The sequence below is a fragment of the Pectinophora gossypiella genome, chromosome 10 (genome assembly GCF_024362695.1).
Source record: "Pectinophora gossypiella chromosome 10, ilPecGoss1.1, whole genome shotgun sequence".
NCBI lineage: Eukaryota > Metazoa > Arthropoda > Insecta > Lepidoptera > Gelechiidae > Pectinophora > Pectinophora gossypiella.
The window spans coordinates 3,414,095-3,441,907 of record NC_065413.1 but is presented as its reverse complement, the minus strand read 5'-3'; the positions used below and the strand labels follow the sequence as shown (position 1 = coordinate 3,441,907).

The 27,813-nt window shown below is 36.7% G+C and overlaps 2 protein-coding genes and 1 long non-coding RNA gene across 14 annotated transcripts in view; 1 reads left to right on the top strand and 2 right to left on the bottom strand.

Moving 5' to 3' along the window:
- Positions 1-235: 235 nt before the first annotated feature.
- On the bottom strand, positions 236-19,729 carry LOC126370235 (putative thiamine transporter SLC35F3). The gene is made up of 10 exons (XM_050015046.1): positions 19,385-19,729; positions 18,993-19,166; positions 16,742-16,907; positions 16,039-16,217; positions 12,267-12,395; positions 10,718-10,907; positions 9,532-9,621; positions 7,739-7,868; positions 1,959-7,207; positions 236-790 (listed from the first exon to the last, which is right to left on the bottom strand). Exons 1-9 carry the CDS (start codon positions 19,727-19,729, stop codon positions 7,093-7,095), a joined length of 1,518 nt encoding a protein of 505 aa, XP_049871003.1. The 3' UTR covers positions 236-790; positions 1,959-7,092.
- On the bottom strand, positions 17,954-18,940 carry LOC126370342 (uncharacterized). Its single transcript, XR_007566859.1, has 2 exons — positions 18,636-18,940; positions 17,954-18,202 (listed from the first exon to the last, which is right to left on the bottom strand). It is a non-coding gene; the product is annotated as an uncharacterized LOC126370342 (long non-coding RNA).
- Positions 19,730-20,541: 812 nt separating the features above from the next.
- LOC126370189 (ankyrin repeat and KH domain-containing protein 1) overlaps positions 20,542-27,813 on the top strand; it is a 70,472-nt gene continuing 63,200 nt past the window's right edge. For 5 of the 12 annotated variants that reach the window (XM_050014939.1, XM_050014941.1, XM_050014940.1 and 2 more), the window contains exons 1-3: positions 20,543-20,913; positions 21,625-21,666; positions 23,385-23,508. In XM_050014939.1, the coding sequence (XP_049870896.1) occupies positions 20,725-20,913; positions 21,625-21,666; positions 23,385-23,508 (355 nt within the window). In that variant the 5' untranslated portion in view covers positions 20,543-20,724. Of the gene's footprint in view, positions 20,914-21,624; positions 21,667-23,384; positions 23,509-27,813 lie in introns of all 12 variants that reach the window. The other 7 variants (XM_050014935.1, XM_050014942.1, XM_050014938.1 and 4 more) reach the window with 4 other exon arrangements.

Genomic DNA, 27,813 nt, shown 5'->3' with positions numbered 1-27,813 from the left:
GCTAAGTACCCTCATTCATTCATCTTGCTATGGATGTACATCTGACTACCCCATTGGAATATAGTTGTATCTCATCAACCCTGGTGTCCGGGTTGCAATATAGTCGTGTGCAAATCATGCTTAACTGTTCAGCGCCCGAAGCGATACAAACTAGTTTTTTTTTTTACTAGCCTGGGCAACATGATTCACTGTTCACTCCCACAAACAAGTTGGAATAGTAAAAGAAAATGCTAGGTTTATTTTTATTACAAATTTTATTGAATGACCAACAGATTACATCTACGTTTTAACAAAATGAATCACAGGGGTCAGGTGTTGTCTCGTGTCCACTACTGCAGGTATTATTGCTGCTTCTATTAGTGACCTAAACAACGTTACAGTATCGCCTACTCTAAACAACGACGTAGACGACCCTAACAAACTACTGGGATGTAAACATACAATACCTAGAACTAAGACTAGAAAATATTCATGACTCGTAATTGATTTTAGTCAATTTCCGTTTTAAGTTCAGTCTTTAAAATTTTCTAATTAAACAAGCAACAAAGACCGGCGTAAACGATAACCAATGTACAAAAATTTCCTTTTAATATTTGAGATCAATATTTATACTTTTGTCTTCAACATTTTAGATACTCAATTTTAACATTGTTTTATTAAAAATTAATAATTATTAAAAATATACAAATGTTGTTTAGTGAGTACATTTCCTAACTAAACAGGTACTTATACAAATGATTATACAGTAGACAATCATACAAAACATCGTAGTCACAACGGAGACATTGAGCTAATTTCTAGATGTCCGTATACACAACAGGACCCTTCGTCTGATTCGATCGACAACCAGAGTTTCACTTTCGTAATATTTAGTACCTTCCGAGTAGTGTAAGAAAAATAATAGTACTTTTACAGTTAAACAAAAAACTTGAATTAATTTCCAGCAGGACCCTCCGTGGTTTGAAGGTCTTCAGACCATTGGTGTATATCCATGTATAGCGGTGCATTAGTACCTTCAGATTATCTTCGTTTTCTTTTAAAACAAATATTAGTTTATAAGAAATAAATCTACAAAATTTTTATACTGCCAGCAGGACCCTTTTTTGTTTTGGTGCTTTCAGTCCAGACATTCATATTTCCTAGCAGCAGTATATTAGTACTTTTCAAAAAAATATCGCTTGATTAAAAAAAAATGTATTAAAAAGTAATAAGACTGATTCTTTATCAGAGAAAATATTCTAACACTTTTATTTATGTGATGCAACCAATGATCTACTATGATCTTTATTAACCCACGCTGAACAACGTTTGATTGACAATTTCTATTGGTAATTGTAATTTTGATTGGTAATTGTAATTTTGATTGATAATTCCTAATGTAAATTTTTGTAAATATAATTTATTTTTTGTTATAATTTTCATTGTGTTTTCCTTTTTGACGATATTAAACTACGTACCTACCTAATATAACATGAAAACTGATTTTTATTTCATTGGTTGCATCACATAAATAAAAGTGTTAGAATATTTTCTCTGATAAAGAATCAGTCTTATTACTTTTTAATACATTTTTTTTTAATTAAGCGATATTTTTTTGAAAAGTACTAATATACTGCTGCTAGGAAATATGAATGTCTGGACTGAAAGCACCAAAACAAAAAAGGGTCCTGCTGGCAGTATAAAAATTTTGTAGATTTATTTCTTATAAACTAATATTTGTTTTAAAAGAAAACGAAGATAATCTGAAGGTACTAATGCACCGCTATACAGGGATATACACCAATGGTCTGAAGACCTTCAAACCACGGAGGGTCCTGCTGGAAATTAATTCAAGTTTTTTGTTTAACTGTAAAGGTACTATTATTTTTCTTACACTACTCGGAAGGTACTAAATATTACGAAAGTGAAACTCTGGTTGTCGATCGAATCAGACGAAGGGTCCTGTTGTGTATACGGACATAATTTCTAGGTCAGTACTAAAGGAATTCCACTATGACGACACACGGCCTAATACACCGACTTTCGAAGGGAACAGAATCGTACAAATACATTAAACGGATAACAACAATAAACAGGTAGGTATCTTAACTTGTAAAGGCACGCAATTATAAATAAACTATTCAAAATAATGGTTAACACGGTGTAACATTCACTTGTAAGATAGTCCGTAGAGCCAGGAAACATCGACATTCGAGGAATAATTCGGAGGTAAGAAAGTATGTGAGAGCGGAGTGTGACGTGTGACGAATAGGGTAGTTGACAAGTATAAAAAATTCGACGTTTTCCGATAGCCAAATGTGAAAACAGAATCGTTATTAGTTACAGCCATCTAAAATCAGGGAGAAAGAAATGACAATAGGAACTCGAGACGTCACATATTCCTAGTGCCTTAAAAGTGAGAAACGGCTCATACAATCGTTTTGCCAGAACGTGACGGATCATTCCCCCACCACTGACTTTAACTATTAATATCTCCCGCATTAGATATCCGGCAAAATATTGAAAATTGATGAAAAATAAACATAGTCAACCGCCCTATTGTACGATATGAACGTAGACATAACAGCTCTGTAAATAAATATTATATTTGTAAAAGACAATAGCAATTACAAACATCGAAACTAGCCAGAGGAAGGGCGGCCGGCAGCGGGCCCCCTGACACATAAATATCTATTAACATTGACCCACATTCCTTTCCTGTTTTAATAAAACGGCCCATAAGCACGTACTGATCGCCGCTTTGTTTCATACAGTTGATAAAATCAAACATCAACATCATTTACATAGATACATTTGAAATGAATTTTCAGTAGTTTACATTAGGTACGCGTAGCTACGTTCTCTACCCAACCACATGGGGTTTTATTTTTAAATAAAAATGTGCATCCAGAATGATTAATTACAATAAAGACCTTGCTCTACGGACCTCTTTATTGTATTCAATTAACTTCGTTAAATATTCTCGCAGACTGCAGTATAAGTAAAATGAATTGATTTTTAATTCGATTCTAGTCGCCTAAAGGCCAATTCACATCTAACGCACTTTATTGCCGTACTCTACAAGACGCTTCCTACTAACAAGCGAAAATGGGACAGTGAAGATAGATTATAGTATTACGAGAAAACTTTTAAAACGCTAGTCGTTTTTAAGAGATGTGGGGAGTGATTGATAGCAATAGTTAAGGATATAGTGGCCCCGATTCCTGTAGACACCTCCTAATTTTATTTTAAGTTATTCCCCTCATTTTCTTATCCGCCGAAAAGGAAAGGGACGGATGATTGTCAACAAGTTAATTTTAAAACGAATGAATAACCCGGGCGAATAAAATAGGCATCTCGCTGGTATGTATGTAATCCGTTTGACGTGTCTACTTAACTATGTCGGGTTATTGGCTGATGTCAAATTTTTAGACGGTCGTTTTAGATTTCTACTTAAAATTGACGTGTGTTCCATAAATTTTATGTCTGTCGATTACCCGTCCCTTTCTTTTTCAGTGGATAAGAAAATGACAGGTACAACTTAAAATAAAATTAGATGGCGTCTGCAGGAATTAGCACCAGTACCTACTCTTCACTAGAAGACTAGAAGACTATGAGCATGAGATGTGAATGAGCCTTAGAACAACAAGTATAAAATAGTTAAAATATCCGAATACGGATAACGTGTCTACAGCTACTCTAGGGTTCACACGTAAGCCAAGTCGCTGCGACCTCGATATGATTACATGACTGCTGCGGCATGATGGCTGCTCCGAGTGCTTATCGACGCAACATAGACAAAATCACGCAACCGAAAACCTGGATTTCTTTCAGTTAATTTCAAACCAGGTAAAAATTGTGACCACATTTTTTTAGGTCACAATTTGGTAGTTTCCTAGGTCAAACATAAATTATGAAATTCTGATTACTAAAGATAGAGATCTAAAGGTGACAAAAACGTTTTCTTTTTTATATTTAATTGATTTATCAATTAAGTTTTAAATTAAGTTATAAAGAAAATGGATTAATAATTGCGACATTTTTTCACGTTTTTCTATGACGTCACAGGTTGCTTTTTCATACAAATTCATAGTAATTTCAAATTTCACAAAACAGGCGTGGTCGACGATTTCCCTCAATCAGCGCTTATCGCTATCGACCCACTAGGGTCGATTAATTCTTTCAAATATTTTTCCTCAGATGACGCCCTGAGCCGAGGTTCGCGCCCAACTGGGCACCGTCAGGCCTGTTGTCTTAAACGTTGTACCGGGTGAGAGCCTTCAGCGCTTCCCCGTTGGAAGCTACCCTATTTTTACCTGGATTGAAACTAGCGTGTGTCAAAAATCACATCCGGATGTGTAGAATTGTATGCTAATGAATAATATATAATAAGCTTTACAAGCAATGTTACGTAACGAAATGGATCAGGATCCCGAGATGGAGCAGGTATACTGTTCATTATTGTCAAGACAAAAACGTAAAAAAGACCATAATATTTTGTGTGATCTGATTTCAATTATGAACTAAATACGCTGTAATGTATTATTGTGAAAATTGAGCAATATTTGTCAAAAATTGAAAATCTCAGATTTAACCATGCGTTCTTATGCTTCGTCCCGAACCTTTTCTTTTTAGAAACATTTACAGTAAATATAGGTTAGGAGTATTAGCCAAACACTTCAGTGGTTTAACCAACTTATTGTGGTTGATTATTTAAACCGAGCACAGACATCAATCACGTCGAGGCCGCGACCACTCGACACGCAACTCCACTTGACAATGACAGTGCTTTAATACTACTTGGGGCGGTACACTTTACCCTTACAATAATTGTAAATAACCTGTGTAATAAAATCCTGATTACTCTTAACAATTAAAACGTGTAAAAACAATTATGAGATCAATAATAAATACGTCATTTTATAAATTAAAACTAACAAATAATAATACTGTTAACCAAATCGGCAAATGAATGAAATCATATATTTATACCCTGACTATTATTCGACTAGGTATATATTCGATTTTTTTTATATACAAAATCGGAAGCCAACCATTTGTGCCTTTAAAAGTATGAATAAAATCTATTTTCACAATTTTAAGAGGCACAAATCCTAAGAAACACGCTACTGATGGGATCACAACATCGAGATAAGTTTAAAGATTTATTTATTAAAGGTTTAAGTGCTTGTGATGAGTGATCTACATAGAGCAACACGGGCGTGCGCGGACCGGAGGGGAGTAGCCATAGCGTTAGTTGTCAATACAACATTTTCTGCCACTTTTCAAGGGACGGGAAGGTGTGACACGTCACATTGTGGTTGTACCAATTGTCGATAAAAGGACTATCGATAAATTCGAAAATTCGTTTAGGGAAAATAGTTCTAAAATTGGCAAAAATAAGCGGAGGAAATATTATTGATGAAATGTCAGGTAAAACAAGTAAAAGTGGCAAACTTATTAAAATATTCGCCAGAACTACGTTATTTTGTATTAACTCTTAGCTACGACTATATTCAAAGTCGCCATTAGCAACTGCGTCTTTCGACCCCAATGGAACGAAGGAATTGTAATTAGCATACGTTACATAATCCATTTCGCAGAGGGGAACGCCGGCGTATGTCTACTCCTTTCCAGTGTTGCTCTAGTATTAAGCTTTACTTTGATGAACACGTTCTAAGAACATCAAATGAAGTGAGAGTTAATTTTATTATTTTCTGATAGATTAAGGCCGTATTTAGTCTACTGACGGTCGGTACCGATTAAAATATTATTGAAATTAGAACTCATGTTTTTCAAAAGTAAGGAGAGTCATAAAACATTTTAGCTATTGATGTAATATGGTTGAAGTGATACATTTCAATAGCATTACTTCTAACGACTGACATTAAGTCCTAAATAACCGTTATCATCAGTGAAACAGTACGGCCTACGAGAAAAGTTCAGTGAGGAAAGAGCTTAAAATTGAACTACTGAATGAATGAATTGCAATGAATATAGAATAACACCTTGTATATTTGGACAGCATCAGAGGTCCCAGGATCGTCAGTCAACACATAATGAGCAGTTTTATTGTATTAAGATAGAGTTGAGAAATTGTGGCAACTAGAAATACATCCATTCCGATAGGTAGCCTAAAAACTTCAACCTGCTTCCATAAACTTGGAACTTGAATAGGCTATGTAACTGGGTCAAAGACAAATGATAAAATCTAGAAATAGACACCAGTCCAAGATGATCAAAAATCAATCACATTTCCCATTTTGACTGATTTACGAATTTCAATTATGAATTACATAACAAAGGGTACGGCGTTTGACTACGTTTATTGATGACGTCATACGCATGTATTTCTATACAAATTCCATAGAAGTTTTGACGTTTCGTAGTTATCCTCTTGTCTATTGTTCAACGAATTTGCAGGAACAAATATGTCAATGTAACCAACATTAAACCGTTCGAATTAGTGTACAACCCTACACTTCTCTTGCCATGCAAACTATTTTACGTTCGTCGCTCAAAACCGATGGACACTTATATGCTAACATAGATGGTTTAATTATTATAATGGTCCGTACCGTCGTTAATTGATTTTTTATCCACCATTCGTCCATACAAGTTGGCAAAAAGAGTAAAATAAAATGACCATTTTGCCTATTGGCAACACCGGTACATTTTAAACCAATCACATCACATAAACAGGCTAAAGAAACAGTAGCCGAAACATATTTAAGCCTATGAAATTAGTTTATTTGTCGCGTAGCCAATGACGTTGGTTCAGAACACGTCGCGCGCGCGCGGTACGCGTTCTCCATACTACAGCTAATATTCCTAAAATATCCGCTCTACTGCTTTTTTCCAACTTGTACATACAATGGTATAATTATGGTCCGTGCCGTCACTTATTGCAAGTCTACCACCGCGAACACTACCGAATCGTTCTTCAGAGACATTTCTAACCTCAAAATCTCTGCTGTAGCAATCGTTCTTTTGTGACATTTCTATTCTAACCTCAAAATCTCTTGTGGCCTTCTATCCGTCTTGCAGGTCTTGTAGCGCGTCTAGGGGGCTGAGGAAGACGCCCCCGTTGAGGTGGGTCGGGTCGCTGTCCGGTCACCTGACCCGGCCGGAGGGCGAGCGCAAGTGCGACCGTATGTACCCGGTGCGGTAGTCCATCGCGTCGCGGTTGCGGCCCGACCCGTTCTGGCCTTGCCTCCGACGACTCCATCTAGACAGTCCTGGCATTATAGTGTGGTGTCTTACCATGGTAATGGGTACCTATGGGCACGGGTAACAAATGACAACTACATATTGATACTTTGGTTATGAACAGCACGCAATGTTGACAGCACGTACGTCCCGCATGGGTGGTAATCTAACGAGCTGACAGCGCTGCCCCCAGCACTTACTCAGTATACATTTATTGGTCGACACATATAATACTACATACTTATAACACTACATGTAGCAATAAAATTCTAAAGCGCTTTTGTTGAGCGCGCTTTCGGTGGCAATAGACTTGCTGCGGGGGGAAGGAAAGAGAAAGCATAAGTTCAAATAATGCACTCTGCAAACAGAGACAGACAAAGAGCAGCGCGCTGCGCCGCCCGTGAGCGCAGCTGCGAGTGGTAATAAGGACCCAAATATTTTGAAAAATTCTAAAAATAATAAATATGCGTTAAAATGTTTTTTTTTTATATATTTAACCCTGTCTTCAGAGTATAAAATTAGTAAAGACTAAAAAAAATCTTATGCATACCTCAAGAGCCTCATGATGTAGTCAGGCCAGTTATCAGGGAACATCACCAGGAAAAACCCGACAGTTATCAGTATTATCCCCGCTAGCTTCATGCCTTCAAACTGCGACTCGTATAGTACCACGTCTAGGGCTAAAACAAATTATTTAATTACTACATGCATAAGTCACTCCTATCGCTAACGAAGTGATCACAGTCAGAGGTATCAACAAGACAACAGACACCATGTTTTAACTAATAATCAACCGCATAGTAGCCCATCGTCCTAAGAGATAATTCATCTAATCTAATCTAACCTACAAGATCCCACTGCTGGGCAAAGGCCTCCCCTTCCTCTTTCCATCAATCAATCAATCAAAAAAATCATTCAATACATCATTTTTATTTTATTTATTTATTTACATTTCACGACATTACAGTGCAGAAGTGCCAATGCGCCGTGAAACTTTCATAATAATATAATAAGACATAAGAAACTTAGGTATAAATAAGGTAACTTTAGTTAAGTTACTTAAAGTTTATTTAAACAGTACATACATAGGTACATACATAAACTCACGCCCGTAATCCCTAATGGGGTGGGCAGAGCCACAAGTAATCAAAGACAACTTGCAGCCACTGTTGATACGATGTCGTAAGCTGGATATGATGAACCTTATGGTGATAAGGGATCAGCCTATCGCCCATAACATTAGTCCATCATGTTAGAGGACACAATCCCTCTGTCGATTTTTACGACATGCCCGGGAAGACAAGCAGCTGAACGTTTTCTATGTTTTTTATTTGCTCCCAGAACAGCATAGAAGCTAAGCAAACAGTAAACAATATAAAAACATTTAATTTTCACACATCGTTCATCATCTCGCAGAACCTTAGTCACTCGCGACACTCGTACGTCTACTCACTCACAAACAGATCCCTAGTGCTGATGCAAGGAGTGCATTAAGCATGTGCACGGCACGGAAGAGTAGCGAAAAAGAAAAAGAAGTCCTTAGAAGGTTAAACCATAATGATGCCAGGAGTGTAATTTTTATCCTCATACTATTACAGTTACCCTTAGCGTTGCAAGAAAATATCAGCCCTGGCTGCATTGCAACCACGCCGGGCATGGCGCGTTTTATATCGAGGGCTTTGACTAATAGCCGTCGTTACGACGTCTATCCACGTAGATAAATAGATAGATACGTCTCTAAAACGAATCTTGGTCTTCAAACCAGAATATATATATATATATATATATATATATATATATATATATATATATATATATATATATTCATATCATGAAACACATCAAGATCTAAGATTTAGTTACAAAAAGAAATATATCCCTTAAAAATTCTGGTTTAAAGACCAAGATTCGTTTTATAGACGTAGAAGAAAAATCATAGATTATATAAAGCACAGCAGATGTTAATTAATTTACCTAATATTTTTCTAATTTTTAAGTTTGCTGTGTAGTTTTATTTTACTTTATTTTTAAATACTTACCCTTAATAATAATTGTATAACATATGTAGGCCGCAATTGTCATATAATATATTAGTCACAATACCGTAACCTTTTAAATGCAAAAATGTTTTAATGTATGTGATGTGGCTGTACTGTATGCATTCTGCATTCGCTGCGTGTATTGGTCGAAGCTCTGGATATAATAGCGCCGCGCGCGGCGCTGTTGTCATGCAGAGCCTAATATATATTTGTATACAATATAATACTTATATAGGTACTTTATTATAATTACACACATATGTCACGATGTATGTTTGCTGATATAATAATGTATTATAATTACCTGCCGACACCGGTACTGCAGTGATGAGCCCGAGCGATACGAATATGTTGTACGTCATCACGTTTCCAAATTGGAATACGAGGTGGAATACTGAAACAATCAGTCATTTAAAATATGGCCTCTCCTTGGTCCAGTGGTTCAGCGTTGGGCTCACGACCAGGAGGTCCCGGTCACAAAAAATCACTTTGTGATCCCTAGTTTGATTAGGACATTACAGGCTGATCACCTGACTGTCAAAAAAGTAAGATGATCCGTGCGTCGAAGGCACGTTAAGCCGTTGGTGACGACTACTTACTGATGTAAGTGAGTAGTTACATGAGCCATGACAGGGGCCTTTGGCGGCTCAATAATAACCGTGACACCAGGGTTGATGAGGTTGGTAATTCACCTCACAGCCCACACGATAGAAGAATATACTTGTACTTGGAATCATAAATCGTTTACAATAAATGTAAGAACATCAGGGGGGGTTAAAATGGCCACATCGAAGCAATTCATCTAAGAAAGCAATATTGCAATTTGACATTTGCGCATATAAAAGTGCGCAATGAAAAGAACTGTCGAATAGCATTATTGCTTTATTAGATGAATTACTTCAATAACACTTATTGAAAGTCAAATTTATCCTATAATCATAGAATAAAAAATAATAGTACGTATAGTATTGCAACGCTCCACCCCGCACTAGTTCGTATCGGGCGCCGACCTCAACCCCTCTGGGTCTCACTTTAGTCTTAAATGACCGTGAGTCTTAAGTAAGGGATGGGGGGGAACTGTGTCTCGCTCGCTCTTACGCGTAAGACGGCACATGTTTAGAATGAGACTTTTGTATGGAGTGTCTGTTTACATTTTAATGCTCCTTATGTATAGAAATGAGGAGCTCGGTGGCGCAGCGGTTAATGCGCTCGGTCTGCGATTGTTGAAGTTAAGCAACTTTCGCAAAGTCCGGTCATAGGATGGATGACCACAAAAAAAAAGTTTTCATCTCGAACTCCTCCGTGCTTCGGAAGGCACGTTAAGCCGTTGGTCCCGGCAGCATTAGCAGTCGTTAATAACCATCAATCCGCACTGGGCCCGTGTGATAGTTTAAGGCCCGATCTCCCTATCCATCCCGTGCAGTGGGGACGTTAATGGGTTGATGATGATGATGTATAGAAATATGATTTCGACAACTTTTCAAACTTACTGAGCAGCGCAATACTGGCAGGCAGCAGGTGTGTCCAGGGCATGCGGTGGGAGGGGATGATTTCTGACCCGGTGAGGTACAGGGCGAGGCACACCGGCCACAGTAGAGAAGCATTCACTATGCCCAGGATAGAGAAGAATAACGCACGCTGCCCCGAGTTCACTTCCCCCATCACCTTTCTGAATAGCACCTGGTTGGAAAGATTTATCGATAAGGTCGTGTCCCGTAACATGCTGCCCGTTCATCGCGCGCGATAAACAAACGAATACTATTGGCTCATTCACATCCAAAAAGTAAGATAATCCGTGCTTCGGAAGGCACGTTCAGTCGGTGGTCCCGGTTACTACTTACTGATTTAAGTGAGTAATCGTTACATGAGCCATGACAGGGGTCTTTGGAGGCTCAATAATAACCCTGAAACCAGGGTTGATGAGGTTGGTAATACACCTCACAACCCACACGATAGAAGGAAGATTCACATCGCATTGCGTGCAATTGGCGAGCAGCATTCCACGGGGGATGACCATAGAATAATCTGAAAGTCTGGTCGTATATGAAGAACTAGCGACCCGCCCCGGCTTCGCTCGGGTGCAATGCTGAGAAAAAAATTAAATTATTTACGACATCACATTAAAAACCTCAAAAATAACAGTACTTCTTCACGATTTGATGGATGTTATTATACATATAAACCTTCCTCTTGAATCACTCTATTTATTAAAAAAAACCGCATCAAAATCCGTTGCGTAGTTTTAAGGGTACGTACATCATACATAGGGATACAGGGACAGAAAAAGCGACTTTGTTTTATACTATGTACTCGTAGTGATAACACTACGTATATGACACACCAATTCTTATCTGTACCGAGCTGGATGTCTCTCACTCTCCCACTCTCTCTGGGACTCATGTTAATCTAAATGGCCGTAAGCTGTTAAAGAGTAAGGGAGCACGCGCGTGTGTGTCTCTGTCTCGCTCACACTCACGCGATATACGGCACACATGGTGCGTCTGCGACTACGGAACAAAAGGAGTCACGATGACTTGCTTCTGTCAATGCAAGTTTGAATTAACGAGTCAAAAACATAACACTACCAACAAATAAAGAAATTAAACTGTTCATTTAATAATTAGTGTTTTTAGTTTTATATGCACAAGTATTCCTATGCTGCACTATCCCGCTATATTACTTAATATTCAATATCTCCTGTACTTAAAGGTTGCCTGGAAGAGATTGCTACTTAGCAATAAGGCCACCTATTGTACTAATTCTATTTCTCTTTTGTTTTGTTTGTTGTTTTTTCCTGTTTGTGCAATAAAGTATTTGTTATGTTATGTTAATTAGTTCACATAAATCATAAACAGCCTATTTACGTCCCACTGCCGGGCACAGGCCTCCCCTCAATCAAACGGAGGGGGTATGAAGCATACTCCACCACGCTGCTCCACTGCGGATTGGTGGAGAATTCAATTCTGGGGTTTTAGTATTTTTTTTATTAGTTTCATTATATGGCGTGTTGGGAGATCTACTGTTGTATTTAATAGTTACCTTGAATATAGCGAAGCCGGCGGCTGCGCAGGCGGCGAGCACTACGCCGCCGAGGGTGGAGCTCCCCATGATCCCGTCCATGTACGCTAGGAGGGCTATGCCAGTGTCGCACAGTATGGCCGCCACTATCTGTTATCAATAGTATAGGTAGATAATATAAAAATTAAATTAAAAAACCCTCGACCAAAAATAAGTACTCAATTATTATGACAAAATGTTAAAAATACTAAACCCTATAAAAAGCAAAAAAAATAACTTATCTCACATATGCTTGCAAGCAAACTGAGCGTGTAACATTCCTATCACACTTAACAAACGACCTGATGACCTTGAAGACCTGAACCGATTTCCACCAAACATAGCTAAGAACACTTTCGCTCGACTAATATACCTTTCAAACAAAAAAAAACGCATTAAAATCGGATCATCCGTTTGGGAGCTACGATGCCACAGACATACACATACACATTTACACACACACACACACACACACACACACACACAGACACGTAAAACTTATAACACCCCGTCATTTTTACGTCGGGGGTTAAAAATGGGAGTGGGTAGTTCTTCGAACACCTAACAATAAATATCCTAGAGTCTTTTGTCTTTTAGCAAATATCCAGTTAGAACTTATACAGGGTGTTAGTGATATCGTAACGAAAACTTTGAAGGTTGATTCAGATCATGATTCTGAGCTGATATCACGTGGAATTTTGCGCCGCAAAAGTATAGAACTGAAAATAATTAAAAATAATACAAAAATTCTACTTGATATCGACTCGGAATTATGGTCTGAATCAACTCTCAAAGTTTTCGTTACGATGTCACTAACACAATGAAAATATGGCGCTTACTTACGTAAGTTCTAACTGTATATTTGCAAAAGATCAAAGATTTTAGGATATTTGTGCGTTAACTTGAATATAGATGAGATTGATCACCGTTGTTCAAAGATTTACACGTCTGTCTTAATCTAGATACCTATCCAAGAAATGATGCATGATAATTACCAGTGTTTTTTTTTATAGGACGTGTTTCGGGAATCGAGCCCAAGGCTTTCCGGATTGTGAGCCTAATGCTCAACCAAGGAGGTTGTAAATAAACAATAATATGTAATACGAGTACGTAGCGGCGGCGCAGTAATCCACGCCTGCGTTGTGGCTCTACACAATGTACACTGGCCCTAACAGTGAAGCTTAATTAACCCAATTTCCGGTGCTATTCTTGGTCAGAACTTTATCGGATAATAAAACAAACTGTTTTTATATAACATAAGCTCAGGATTATATTCCCAATTGGGCTAGTTAGAGGCACCTCAATCGCAAGATGAATAGTGAGAAACTACGCGTCACTTAAGCTTTCTGTTAGACCAACGTGATAGGTGGTGAGCCTTGTCGCCGTCTATAATGGTTTGTTTTGTTTGTTTGTATACTCTTTATTGCTTTAGAATACAAAGAAAATTTACATATAATTTATCGTTAGATAAAGCATAGGCGAGCTTATCCCTAATTGGGATTTCTTCCAGCTAACCTTGGACAGCCTGAAAGAAACTCAGTGGGCCGGTGTTATCACGCAATAGATGTATACTTATTACTAATATTACTAAATACGTTATAGACTACTTATTGATAATTACATAAATAAGTATATTACAAGATAAGTATATACATATATAAAACAGATATAATATAATATATAGTATAGTTTAGCTCAAAGTCAATGTTCCAGAAAATGGTCGAACTGAGTTAGTGAAAATTACACTAAAGTTTTTATAACTCATTAGTGCAAGTCCGGTACAGGGCATAGGACCGGCTGCGCTCGTTTATGAAGCAAGCCGGTGATTTTAAGTAGCCGATAAAAATATTGAACATCATATTAACTTATTTACTCTTTCGCTTGTACTCAGAAGACGGAATTATACATTCCGTTTATCATCGTCTTATAAGAAAACCAGGTAAGCGCCTTTTTGAAAAATCACATTCAGGAGTGATTTTCTCTCACTTTGAGGTCGCGAGTTCGAATCCAGCTCAGGCATAAACCAATGATTGTCGAATTTGTTTTCGAATTCATGTTTGGATCATAAATGATATCACGTGCTCAGCGGTGAATGAAAACATCGTTAGGAAACCCACATTCCCGAGAAATTCATTTTCGGAGGTGTGTGCCCTAACCAGTATTGGGCTGGTTTTCCCGTCGCGGGTTGGAAGGTCAGACAGGCAGTCGCTTCTGTAAAAAACCGGACCTGGCAAATCTTCAGGTTAGGTAAGCGGACCCTGTGAAAAACAGGATAATGCTAGGGAGATGATGAAAATATTCGGAGGTGATTTTTATTAACAAAACCTCGCAATAGGCAAGCTAGTTTCAATCCAGGCCAAAATGTGTGGTCTTACTTTAAAATTAATTGAAAGAAATCAAGGTTTTGTTGAAGAAAATCACATAGAATGTGATTTTTCAAGAATGCGTTAACGTGTTCACTATATGGTGGCGTTGTGCCATGTTATGGTGGAAAGGTCACCGTGACATCGCGTTATATTTCATGATCGATACAAATATTTCAACAGTAAATAACTCAGTTTCAAAACGTGGAAATAATACCGGGTTAGTTGACAAAACACCACCCTTTTATGAGGGAAAACGACCTTGCCATAAATGTATATATTAAGCTCAGAAATCAAGCTCAACACAGCAGTCAAATTACCACAATAAGAAAGCCCGCGAGATCGCGTATAACCCTACTATTAAAACGTGATTAAAACTATAGTTTCATAAGAAGTTTCATACAAACTTTGCCATCACTGATTACCCCTTAATTTCGCAAAATCCCGTCTTGGTAAAGTCCTACGTCCAAAAAGGAACCCCCATGCAAAATTTGAGACTTCTAGCTCTTGTAGTTTCTGAGGTTTCGTGATGAGTAAGTCGGTCAGTCAGTGACTTTTCGCTTTTATATAATATAAATTATCAACCCACTTCGACCAAAGTTTGTCGACGTCAACCGAAGGGTTATTTTCAGTGTATCGTTTCACGCTTTCACGCTTTTATCCTCTTGATTAATGATTCTACTTTCATCGTGTCGACTTTACTTTTATAGACAGTATATGGGCCAACGTAAAATTGTAGATATACCTACCTACTGCTAGCCCCTTACTAATTTTATACATAAAAATAAGGCCTACAAATTAATTCACGGTTTCAACGTCGAATACGAAACAAATAGGTGTACGGCTGTATCTCCGTAGAGACGGGCGTAAACCTTTTCGGGGAAGGTAAAATACAGTGGCAGCCCTAGCAAAATATTAAGGTGGTGCGAAACTGATTTTTTTTTTCGATTTATTTACGGCCACCCGGAATAACTTTTATGCGGCAGCAATCTAACCCGATGAAATTGTAGTTTGCGGCCAGGGTGAACGACGCTTGGTTGATTTTGGCGCCTCCCCTATTTCGGCGCCTAGTGCGGTGGCACATTTCGCACCGCCCTAGTGCCGCCACTGGTAAAATAGTCAAAAGGACTGAACAATGATGAACCGTAATCATACCATAAAGAATACTACACTTTGATACACTACGGTATCTCTCCGCCCCGCACAAATCGTATCGAACGTCGAGCTAGATTTACCTCAAACCCCCCCCCCCCCCCATCATTAGTGCGACAGAGTCCTAAAGTGGGTAAGTACATTATATGTATTGCTCATGACTGTACATCAATATACCATACAATCTTAAGTCGTCTTTTACAAAGGTTTTTTATAAGGTAAAGCTACCCAGTACTCACCCTGACGCCAACGAACTGCTCGTGAAGTATGACCCAGGAAAGCAGATAGATACAGGAGACATTGGTAGCGAATAGCGCGACCACGTCCGTAGATAGGAGGATCTTCAACGAATACATGTACATGTATATTGTCACCACCCACAGGAGGCAGAAGAGCCCGCAGCGGCTCAAGAACCGCGCTAAAAGGTGGAACTGGGTAAGTTTGTATGTAAAGTACAATAAGTCACATCAAAAAAAAATGTAAAGTAAATGTTGTAATGAAAGAATTCTTGAAATAGTCTTGTAGGTATAAATGTCGTATTTATTACGAGAATTTATAAATAAAAAATTATTCTGTTTAGGTGAAAGGGGCTTAAATAACGGAAAAAAAATGTAGTCTGGCCACCTACAATAAGTCACATCAAAAAAAAAGGTAAAGTACCTAAATGTTGTAATGAAAGATTTCTTGAAATAGTCTTGTAGGTATAAATGTATTTATTACGAGAATTTATAAATAAAAAAAAATCTGTTCAGGTGAAAGGGGCTTAATTAACCACTGAAATATAATGAGAGGTCAATAAATATTTACTTATGCAATTTTTACCTTTATTTATAGCCTAGTTTTGTATTTTTCTTTTTTTAAGGTAGCAGGACTGACATTCAATGCCAGAAACATAAAGAGTTAAGCCCATTGATTTTTTGAAAAATAATTATTATCACTTACCAAAAGTGAAGCCCTTTTCTTTGAAATCACTGAACGCATCATAAACAATCTCATTGCTTGCTTTGCATTTGTTGTGAATGAGCATCACTAGCAAGTAGAGGGGATAGAAGAATATTAGCCAGTTGGTGCAGAACCATGCTGTGAAGAATGGTGCATTGTACATGTTCTGAAACAGAGATGCATGTAACATAGTCATCTGACATCCTTCCCACTAATAGGCATAGACCTTACCTGAATCCTGAAAAGGTAAATTATATAGACTAGAAGTTAAGGGAATGGATTTTGAATCAGAACCAGGAATACAGTGATGTTTTACCTTGAGATTTCAGACATTTTGTTGCAATTTGCACATTAAAAGTTGAGATACATAATAATTTATAACTCTCCAAATTTCATTTCTTTTAGTACCAATGTGGACTGGCCTTAAGTTAGGGCTTAATTTTCTTTAAATTTAATTAAACTTTCACTTAGATACCAGACAGAATAGATTTAACACTGTCTGCTGTAATGATCTAGTGGTTAACCTTTAGTCTGTGGCAGCGCTGTCAAAAAATTACCCCCCTGTCTGTGGAAGCCATTCCAAAATTTTTACGAGTTTCGCCAGCATTCAGTTTATGATGTAAATTTCACTTTTTGTGCATGGAACGTTATAATAAAGCGATTGATTACTAAAGCTAGATATATTTCCTTGTTTATAAACAATAACACAAGCCTCGAAATTATTTCTAAATAAAATACGAGCTGCTTGAATACGAAGTTTGATCAAAAATTCACTTGCACCAATATTATGCAGTCAATTATTGTTTGTGCCAAAAGTCATAGTCAAAATCAAAGGATATGACCATAAACTAGAAAAATAGAGCTTTGTAAAGACATATCACACTACATACTTTTATCGCTTTATATTGATCAATTTTATGAAAACAATATGACGAAAAATTTTGGAATGGCAAAAAAATCGGTCAGTAATATCTGCGCTTGTGTGAGTGTATTTAGTCATTCAGTCGTCTGTGTACGATAAGGATCCTGACTCGGTTCTTGAACAGTCGTCTGTGTATGATACGGATCCTGACTCGGTTGTTGAACAGTCGTCTGTGTATGATACGGATCCTGACTCGTTTGTTGAACGGTACTCTGTGTATGATTAGGATCCTGACACATACATAGGATGTTTTATTTTTGTTCAGGTAAGGTGTGAAAATGAAATATGTCTAATAGGTATTTTTTTTATTATTTAGATATCACTTTAGTTAGATTGAGAGATAGATATCTACATGTTAAATCATTTATTCATATACAATCAAAAACAACTGTTCTTATTATGGTTTATATGACCAAAATATTATTCTTATAAGAGCCATATTATCACTAATAAGGGTGCAGTGATCCTTGTGGCGTCGCCTGGAAAGATAAGAGGCCGTGAAGTTGACGGAGCTGAAGGATTTGTTAAATCCATTTTATCTAAAAAAAAAACAAAAAGTTAGTAAAAGATCATCCTGTAAGTTGTATTTCAGAAATAACGGTTTTGCCATAGTAAATTTGAAAACATGTGTACGTACACAGTGTCGGCCATTTTTACTTGCGTGTGTGTGTGTGCATTTTTTAGTAATGGTTTCAATAATTTACGTTTTGGTAAATATTTATGAATTATTCATACAAAGCAATTTGATATTCAGAATCTCCATAAAATTTCCTTCAAAATAATATAAAATATGAGGTATATAAACAAGGCGTAAGTTTAGAATAACTCAAAGAAAAACACGAAAAGTTATTTGAGATCTGTAGGTTACTTTTGAACTAATATAATTCGTAAGTGAATCACTTTGAGAACTTATAATTTATAAAAATTGACACTACAATACATATAAAATAATAAAATTGAACATTTACTTACCTTTTTTAACAATTTTCAGCTTATTTTTCACTTTTAGTATTCACTTTTGGTAGTTGAAGTATCACTGGTCGAGACGGAATTTCAACCGATTTTTCTAGCGGAACTATTGAACATTTCATCCGAATCATGATTGTCTATGATAGATCATTTATTCAATTTTGTTCAAAACACAACATTATACCTTTTGCGATAGAATTAGAGTGGATAATTACGTAAAAATAGGTACCAGTCCTATGGGTCAGGATCCTAATCACACACATACGAGAGGGGTAGTCAGGATCCTTATCACACACAGACCAAAGGTTAAATGATTATAACTAGGTATATATACTAGACTAAATATGTATGTATACTTACATGTGTGCGAAATTTATTAGTGTTGTTCGTGTATACTATTGACGAAGATTCTGTGCTATAAACTATTCCATAATTATTTGGGGCATACTCTTGAAGGTACATGTGCTTTATGCAATGTGTGGTTGTCACCCATGATGCTGTGAGAGTGAACGTCACACACAGTCCATAGTAGATCTGGGAATAAAATCACAACTATAAGTGAAAAGATACATATAAGTACCTTGTTCTCTTACATAAGTCTTCAAAGCCTAGGTCTTGAGATGTCCAATATGCTATTTTAAATTTTATATCCTGTATTCCACAATAGTATATTTTCTGTAAGATTTTATACATTTAGGTATACACCTATAATAATGTATGAAAATAACATTTTTTGTAAAATGACCACTGACCTTCTTAGCAAACTTAGAACAACAAGAGCGAGGACATTTCTTGTCTCGTAGCTGACGCTCCTCATCCTGGCTGCTGGCGGCGGACTCGCTGTAGGCCTGCTGCAGCGAGGGCTGGCTGGTCAGCGGCGGCGCCGACGACACCGAAGTCTGCGGAGTGAGCGGCGCGCGCGGGCTCAACGGTGTCGTTGGCCCATTGCCACGCTCACGCTCGACTTCTACACCGCCGCCTCCGCCGCCGCTGCCACCAGTCCGCTCGCTTTCCACCACCTCCTCGCTCGTTATTATGACGGAAGGCGCGCGGACGCGCTTCGGGTTGAAAATGGTCGGCAGGTCGTCTCTGGCCATGTTGCTTGGAAACAAACTACGCACACATCGTTAACACCCTTCTAACTTCTCCGTTGCCAATTTTGTCAATAAACACCTATGTAAAATAATATTCATAGAAAATTATTGCGTTTCTATGGACATTAAAAATGCCAGCTGATTTCTATTTATCGAAAACATTTCCGACTGTTTATATAGAAAATATACAAATACATTAAAATATTGTCACAGATAAGCGTTATTCATTTTTCTATTCTGAGTCCCATAAATAAAAAACATTTTGAATATAAATAAGTCCCGTCCATTTTTCAGATTTTTCAAGGATTTAGTTTTTTTTTTAATTTTTCAATGTGGCAACGCAACGATTACATTTTTTTTCGGGTAATAATTTATTTATTCATCATAATTTTACAATATTTTTGATATAGAATAAATAAATAACTAGATATAAAAATTAATTATAGACGATTTATTTAATTTAATTTAAAAAAAAATGTTTTCTTTCATAAAAAAAAAACCAAACAAATGTCTATGAAAATGGCGCAGAATGTACTCCATTATACGCATAATCTTTTGACAGAAAATGATAAAATTGAGTTATTCCGTGAAAGAAAAATAATGTTTGCACTTTTATTTAAATTCTTGTATAATACTACGTTATATTTATTGGAATTATATATAATTTAATGAAAATAATAATAAACATTTGACAATTAAGGCAGTATATTGTTAGTTCTATTACGAAAAACAAAGTAAAATTGTTGTCTATAGTCGTAGCTTCACATTTTTGGGGACAGGTAGCACCACAAAATAATTCCTATTTCCATCAGCAGAGGGAGATAATTGGTTAGCCTACTTGAAGCATCCGGGAACCTCGCCATAGTAGTAGACATGGCGGGTATCAACCTGGCTAAATGACGAAATAAATTTTGTTTGCTAATATAAGAACGTGTTAATTACCTAGAAAAAGTGTTGATACTAAAAGACTATTTAAGTTGTATTTGATTAGGACAAAAATGCAGAATGTTGGACAGTCTGAAAACCGAAATATCGATAAGGTGAATGTGCAACTTGATGTGGTAAAATCGTCCACTCCTCAGAGTTCGGCTTCGAGTCCGGCCAAATCTGAAACCGAAACGTATTCAGGAGCACCTGCCAAATACATGACGGACTCTTCGGAAAGCGAGGATGACTCTGTATCCGAGGTAAAACGTGTTTTGTTTTCGGCAGAGGCGGTGGCAGTGAGGGAATGTGCTATCTGTACCGCTCCAAATACTGCAAGGGACATCTTGTCTGATCATACTGCTCCTTCTTTATCCATAATCACATCCTCCAGGATACCCTAGGCGGAATCTTGCGCAGCACGTTGCAAAGGGACAATCTATTTTCCATTCTCGATACAGTGCAAGTTGCTTGCCAAATATTCCGTAAAACGTCAGAAAGTCCTAAGTACGTACGTACTACTGAGTAATGCATGAAATTATTTATGCCAGCCACCCCTAGACAGTATACAATTGATTCTTTGTAATTCCGCGAAAGAAACGGGTCAATCCGCCGTAAGGTTCATTTCATTGTCTATTTGTGTTTTGGATAAGGTTTGGAGTATGGTGGCCATGTTTCTGAAATCACATGCATTCAGTCACTGCAAAGCCTGAAGACTGTGTTTATAAGACGTTCTTTCGACACGAACATGCGAATTATGTAATTTATGAGTGATTTGGTGGGAATAGTAGGGCATCATGGTGTGTGTAGTGTCGTCGCGCGTGTACCACTGGCGCGGTACGCCTACTGATGTTCGCGCAAAAATAATGGTTATTGGTGAATTGCAAGGACCATTGACAATAACTGGTAGCTGTAACCATGTCCTCAAGCACCACATTGTCAGTTCTCTCACATTGTTCTCGTTGGTGTTATAGATCTTGCTGGCTTGTTTGTGCCTTAGCAGGCCAGACCTGTTGGTAAGTGGAAGACAAGCTCTTTGATTGCGGTCGGCTTCCCCAACACCAATTGCTGTTGCAGTTTGAGTGATTGCCGTTAACCTGCATAATGTGTGTGCGATGGACAGTTAAATATCATATGTTTTGGTTTTCTTGATGTTGAATGGTCCTTGTGATTCTAACAAGACTGCCCTGGCAGTGCTTCAGGTTGTCCGTGCTAACATTCTAACCTGCAACTCGACTCATCTCCCTTGACTGCTCTAAATTTAGTGAGGTCAACTGTCCATTATTAATGCTACTCAAGTTCCAAACTTGACACTAACCTAGTATGTTGACTGCTTGCATTTTGCCTTGTAAAACATAAATAATGAGCTCATTTGGTGGCTACCAATAATATTTGTATGATTTAATTGAACATGTACAATGAAAGTTATCAAGAGAACTTGACTGAGTAGACATGGTATGATAACATATTTCTTAATAACAAAATGATGAGACCAGTGTTCACTTCTTCTATGTTGGCTTGTTGTGTTTGTTCAAGGTTGGCTATAAACAAAATTTTCAACTATTATTTTCCCCTATTTACTTAATAACTAAACCAATACAAATCTGTATTGTTGACATATATTAGGAAGTACCTACAACATCTTGGAGTGTACATTGAAAGTCAATTACCTACAATAAAATTGTTCAATTATTGTAACTATCAAGTTGTATTTAGTAGCATATTGTTTATATTCTGTATCACAGTGTGATAGCAATTAGAGGTTCCAAAGCTTATTATATTGAATGTTTAGAAAATGTATTGCTACCTTTGAAAGCCATGAACTTAATTATTTAAGTAGGTAGTTGTCTTGGTGATTGATCAATGGATATGGCAGAACTGACCGACTGATGACGGAATAATCATCTATATCAGACAAGGATATTGAACCTGTATAAAAGTGTTATAATTATAACCTCAACAGTGTGGATGATTTGATTAAAAGGGCAAGGAAATGATTCTACATTTAATGTTTTTTTATCATTTTGGGAAAGTTAAATGAAGAAAATAATAATAACTGGAAGACTTGTTTGAAGTAGTTCATTGGCCTATGCAAAGTTGAATAGTATACAGCAGTGCTATTGACATAGCTGTCACAAGCAATAAAAAAATACTCAAAATATTTAGAAGATGATTTTTCAAAGGTTTTGTGACTTATGAAGCAAAAACTTTATACCTGCATAAAACAAAGATTTTCTTCTTTTTAGATACTTACTCATCATAACACAACTGATACCATTCAGTATCAAAGTAACACCGTTTTGAATGCACAACTGTAAATAAGGAAATCAAATGATAATTGTTTGTTTTGCAAAATTTTTAATAAACAACACTTATTATCTAAATGATAATGAAAACAAAGCCGAACATTCATAAAAGTGTTAAAAAATTGTATACCTACCTTTTACTCAACTATTGTGAAAATACTGATCTCAAAACTATGTTATTTAGTTTATCCCATTTAGCCTTTGCTACTTTATCAATGCCCTAATTTCATTATGTGACTTTAGTTTTATTTTGATACGTTGAATTGAAACAGCTGTCAATTTATTTAAATTTTAGCCAATCACAGGATAGAATTCTACTTAGCATGATAAACTGAGTTTTACATCAGCAATTAGAACTTTGAAAAACGAACAATATTTTTTTAAATATAAATACAATGCACACTGACACTTTTGTTGTATGTTGGCAGGCGGAGATGGAAGAGGAAGGTGGTGGTGCGGAGTCATCCAAGTTCCTACTTTCCCACGACGACCCGGAGAGGGCCGTCGATCCTGAGATGCAGGCCAGGCTTGAGGCCTTGCTCGAAGCAGCCGGTTAGTGCATATGATTCAACCTTCCATACCTTATTAAATATAGTTTGATTAGAATGACTGCAGGACAGAGATATTTATAATATTCAACCTAGTGGAAAAGAGACATTAGAAAAAAAATACTGGTCTGGCAGCTGTGATTCAAATCAAGCTATAAGATTTTAAGGCACAATGCCCTTATATAATCCAAACTTCATTGTTTAACCATTTTGTCTGGAAACCTGGGCTGCAAGAGGATATTTAATAAGGTGTACTCTAAATTGGGTATGTGGTACCACCTTTATTTCTGGGAATCAATTATAATATTGAATGTTTTCTTTGGAAAGTTGACAGCAATGGGTACAAAATCTTCATAAGTACACACAATTACAATAATAATAAGCTTCCACACACATATAGAGTTATTTAGCAAGGAGATTACAATTAAAATAGCCCATTGCCTAAATAATGTTTACATAAACAGCCTAGATATGTCCCACTGCTGGGTACAGGCCTCCCCTCATACAACTGGAGGAGATATGGAGCATACTCCACCACGCTGCTCCACTGAGAGTTAGTGGGTGAAATTAATATCATTTTTTCATCTAGTATAATAGTCAGTTGTATTAACTTCCAGGACATTAAATAGAACAGTCTAGGCAGAGTATTACTTTAAGCTTATAAGAAAATTGCTAGATCTCATTAAATATAACGATTTTAATTTCCTAAAAACATTCAGGATACAGGCAAGAGGTTCCAAGTTAGCTGATATCTGATCTGCACTTATAAGCACAGAGGTCATTGACATGGCGCAGTATTAAAGAAAGGTGAAATAGCATAGTCATTCGCTCGATCGAACTTAGTTCGTTATTCATTCACTATACAGACTAAGGAAATAGGAAATGTTGTCATAATCTTGTGAAGTGAAAATTTGCAAGCCATATTTGACAGAGAAATTGTACCTACAACCAGTATTGGCTGAGAAATGTGGAATCATGTTTGAATTTCTAATAGACGCCTTAAGCAGCTATTCACGATATTCTTTACCATTTTAATTTGTGTTTAAATCACTACTTTTACATGCCTATTATCTGTTACAATGGTCATGTTGTCATGCAATTAATAAAATGAACATTTCTGTCTCTTATTCACTGAGACATTGGATTCATTTTATTGGGCAATATTGTTTGGACTGTACTGTGTGTGCTGGTCTTTAATCTGGCATATTTTTTTTATAGCTTATGTGCAATTCTAGGACTAAAGTTTGTAAAATAATTTGCCATAAGCACTTAGAATAGAATAGAAGAATAGAATAGAAATAGTTTATTAAAAAGGACGCCACACACAAAAAAAAGACAACAACATCATATCGTTCCACTAAAACAATTACAAAAAAGCAAGACAGATGTTTGTCGAAATGATCATAAGGTGGTGGTGGAGGTCCTGAGATAAAAGGGCCTCATATAGCACAAGTCGCGGCGTGAACCACGACGCACTTCTGTATTCCATAACTTTCATATGTAAGCTATTACCTACAAAGGATCGGTCATGACTCGAGATTGACAATAACTCGCCTTTAATTAAGTGCTCTGTCTGCGGCGACCATGTTTGCTTTTCAACATCTTATAAGGGCTAATGCAAACGAATGATTTAATGATTGACATTTCAGGCCATGTTGCGCAAAACAAAAATAGATGGCGTTGTATAACGTTTCCATCGTTTAACCTTCTAATTTCATGGATAACAGATATATGCATATTATCTTTGTTTTTGGGTATAAATGATGGCCTTTGTTATTACACCCAAGCACATTACATCTTCCACCCATTAAATGTTCTGATCAAATTAAAGAGAAGCAACATGGGTGAATATCACAATTTCAAGGTTGGTGGCGAAATTTCATATTATTTTTTCGTGAAAAATTGGGTTCTGACATGAAAAAGATCCAAAAGGATCCTGGGTTCCGACAAAAAAAAACGAAAAAATTAGATGAAAGTTCGCCACCAAACTTGGCACATTTTGATATTCACCCACATATCTGATCCACATAGGAAGCGACAATTATTTTTATAATGCCTCTGCCATTACATTATAGTATGTATTTTTGAATAATTATGTATGTACCCAAGCAATGAGAAAATAGGTAATTATCACGTTAAAGCTAAACAGTGCCATCTATATTTTTTTTGGGGAAAGTGACCTGGAAAGACCCTCTTTGGTCACCGATTTGTTTCCGACGACTAACGATCGGTGTGCTATTTCCCGCCGTAAAATAGGTTGTACCTAAGTTCGCGCTTCACTTTCGTCTGTCAGAATGGCGGGAATCGGTTACCTCAGCGCTCCCCATTTGTCCGGCTAAGTAGTTAATGCCATATGCGCCAAATCCACAATAAGTCACGTCCAAATTGAGATCCTATGTTCTGTTTACATCGATTATTATCGATTGGGTACGAAAGGCCTAATTCTAACCACACGTGGCATAAGTATGTATAAACACATTATTTATTACCAATAAGGAACGCGTATTTGGATATACGCAGATTGTAGCTTGCTCAAATAAATAGATAAAAACTTGCAACACTCGCGTCACAACACAAACACGATCCACGCAACTGAATATACAATTTGATACGCGTCAATAAAGTCCATATTCATATGTACAAAGAAACAATAGTAAGTTGAAATTAGGGTTTTCCAGAAGTGTTGAACTCTTTCAAAATAGATGATATTTTAAAATTAGAATATCACCATTTATAGAGCCAGAGGTACTATTTGTGGGTGGGTCAATAGGCTAGTTTTCAACTAGTCAAATAAGTTAATTTTTACTAACCGTCAAAACACGAAATTACTATGGAATTTGTATGAAAAAGCACACTGTGACGTCGTAGAAAAACGTGATAAAATGTCGGACTTATTATTACGTTTTTCTTGATTTATAAGTTAAATAGAAAAAAAGAAAATGTTTTTCGTTAATTTTAGATCTGTCTTTATGTAGTAATAAGAATTCCATAATTGATCTTAAACCTAGTACACTTCCCAATTCGGGAGATTAATGATAGCTGTTATTCGATCCCAGTCTAGCTGCTTAAAATAAGTATTTAATATTTAAAAAAAAAGTACAGGCATGAGTAACATGAGTGTGTCGGGTATTTAAATGGAGTTCTTTTCTCTTTGTATTTACGCTCGTTTAGATTGTAGGTAATCAATAAACAGCACTTTCCTTTCCCAGAAAACGGTTGGTTGTTTATGCGACAAAAATAATTTTACTACCTACCTACAAAGGCGATACATTTATGAGTGGGGTTTTTTAATTATAAAACTTGTTTTCATAAACAGAGTAACGTTAATGCATTAAGGGTCTTTCCGGGTTATATTCCCTAAAAACTACAGATTTGTCTTCGTTTAACCTACTAATATTCATGAATAACACACATATGCATCTCATGCATTTTATCTTTGTTTTTGGGTATAAATGATGACCCTTGTTATTGTACCCAGGCACAACACATCTTCCACACATTATTATTCTGTTCAAAATAAGAAGAAATATATTATGTAGGTAGCAACATAATTCTATATGCATCTGGGGGAAGTGGCCACATAAAAACAATTCATCTAACAAAGAAAATAGAATAGAAGAAAGCAATATCGCTATTTGACATTTGTTTGCATTGCGCACTTAGTTTTATATGCGCAAATGTCAAATTGCAATATTGCTTTCTTAGATGAAATTGCTCCAATGTGTCCCTTTTAACCCCCCTGATCCAAATATCAACCAACAATTATGTATATATACCTCTGCCTGCTATTACATTATAATATATGTATATTTCTGATATATTTTTGTATAATTTAATTATGTACCCCCAACAATGAGTAAATGTGTAATTTTCACGTTAAAAAAAATACAGCGCCATCTATAATGTTTTTGGGAAAGTCTGGAAAGTCCTTTAATACGACAACAAATATGAAACCTATAATTTTGTTGCTTTTTATTGGATTTTTGATTGAGGTCGTCGACCTACCTCACCAACCGCGGTGTCAGGGTCATTATTGATTCGCCGAATGCCCCTGACATAGCGAATAATCTATTGTCCTAGTTTTTATTTTGAAACTCAAACTCATAACTGACATTGCGCTTTTCCTTCCACCTTAAACCATACATAAACTCACGCCTATTTCCCACCGGGGTGAGCAGATACTATGGAATTCCATTTGCTTCGATCCTAACATACCTTCCTTGCTTCCTTCACATTTTATACTTTGTCATAGAATAAGGAATAATACTAAGTATAGAACGGCAACTGTCCGCTCCCCACCAGCGTCTGG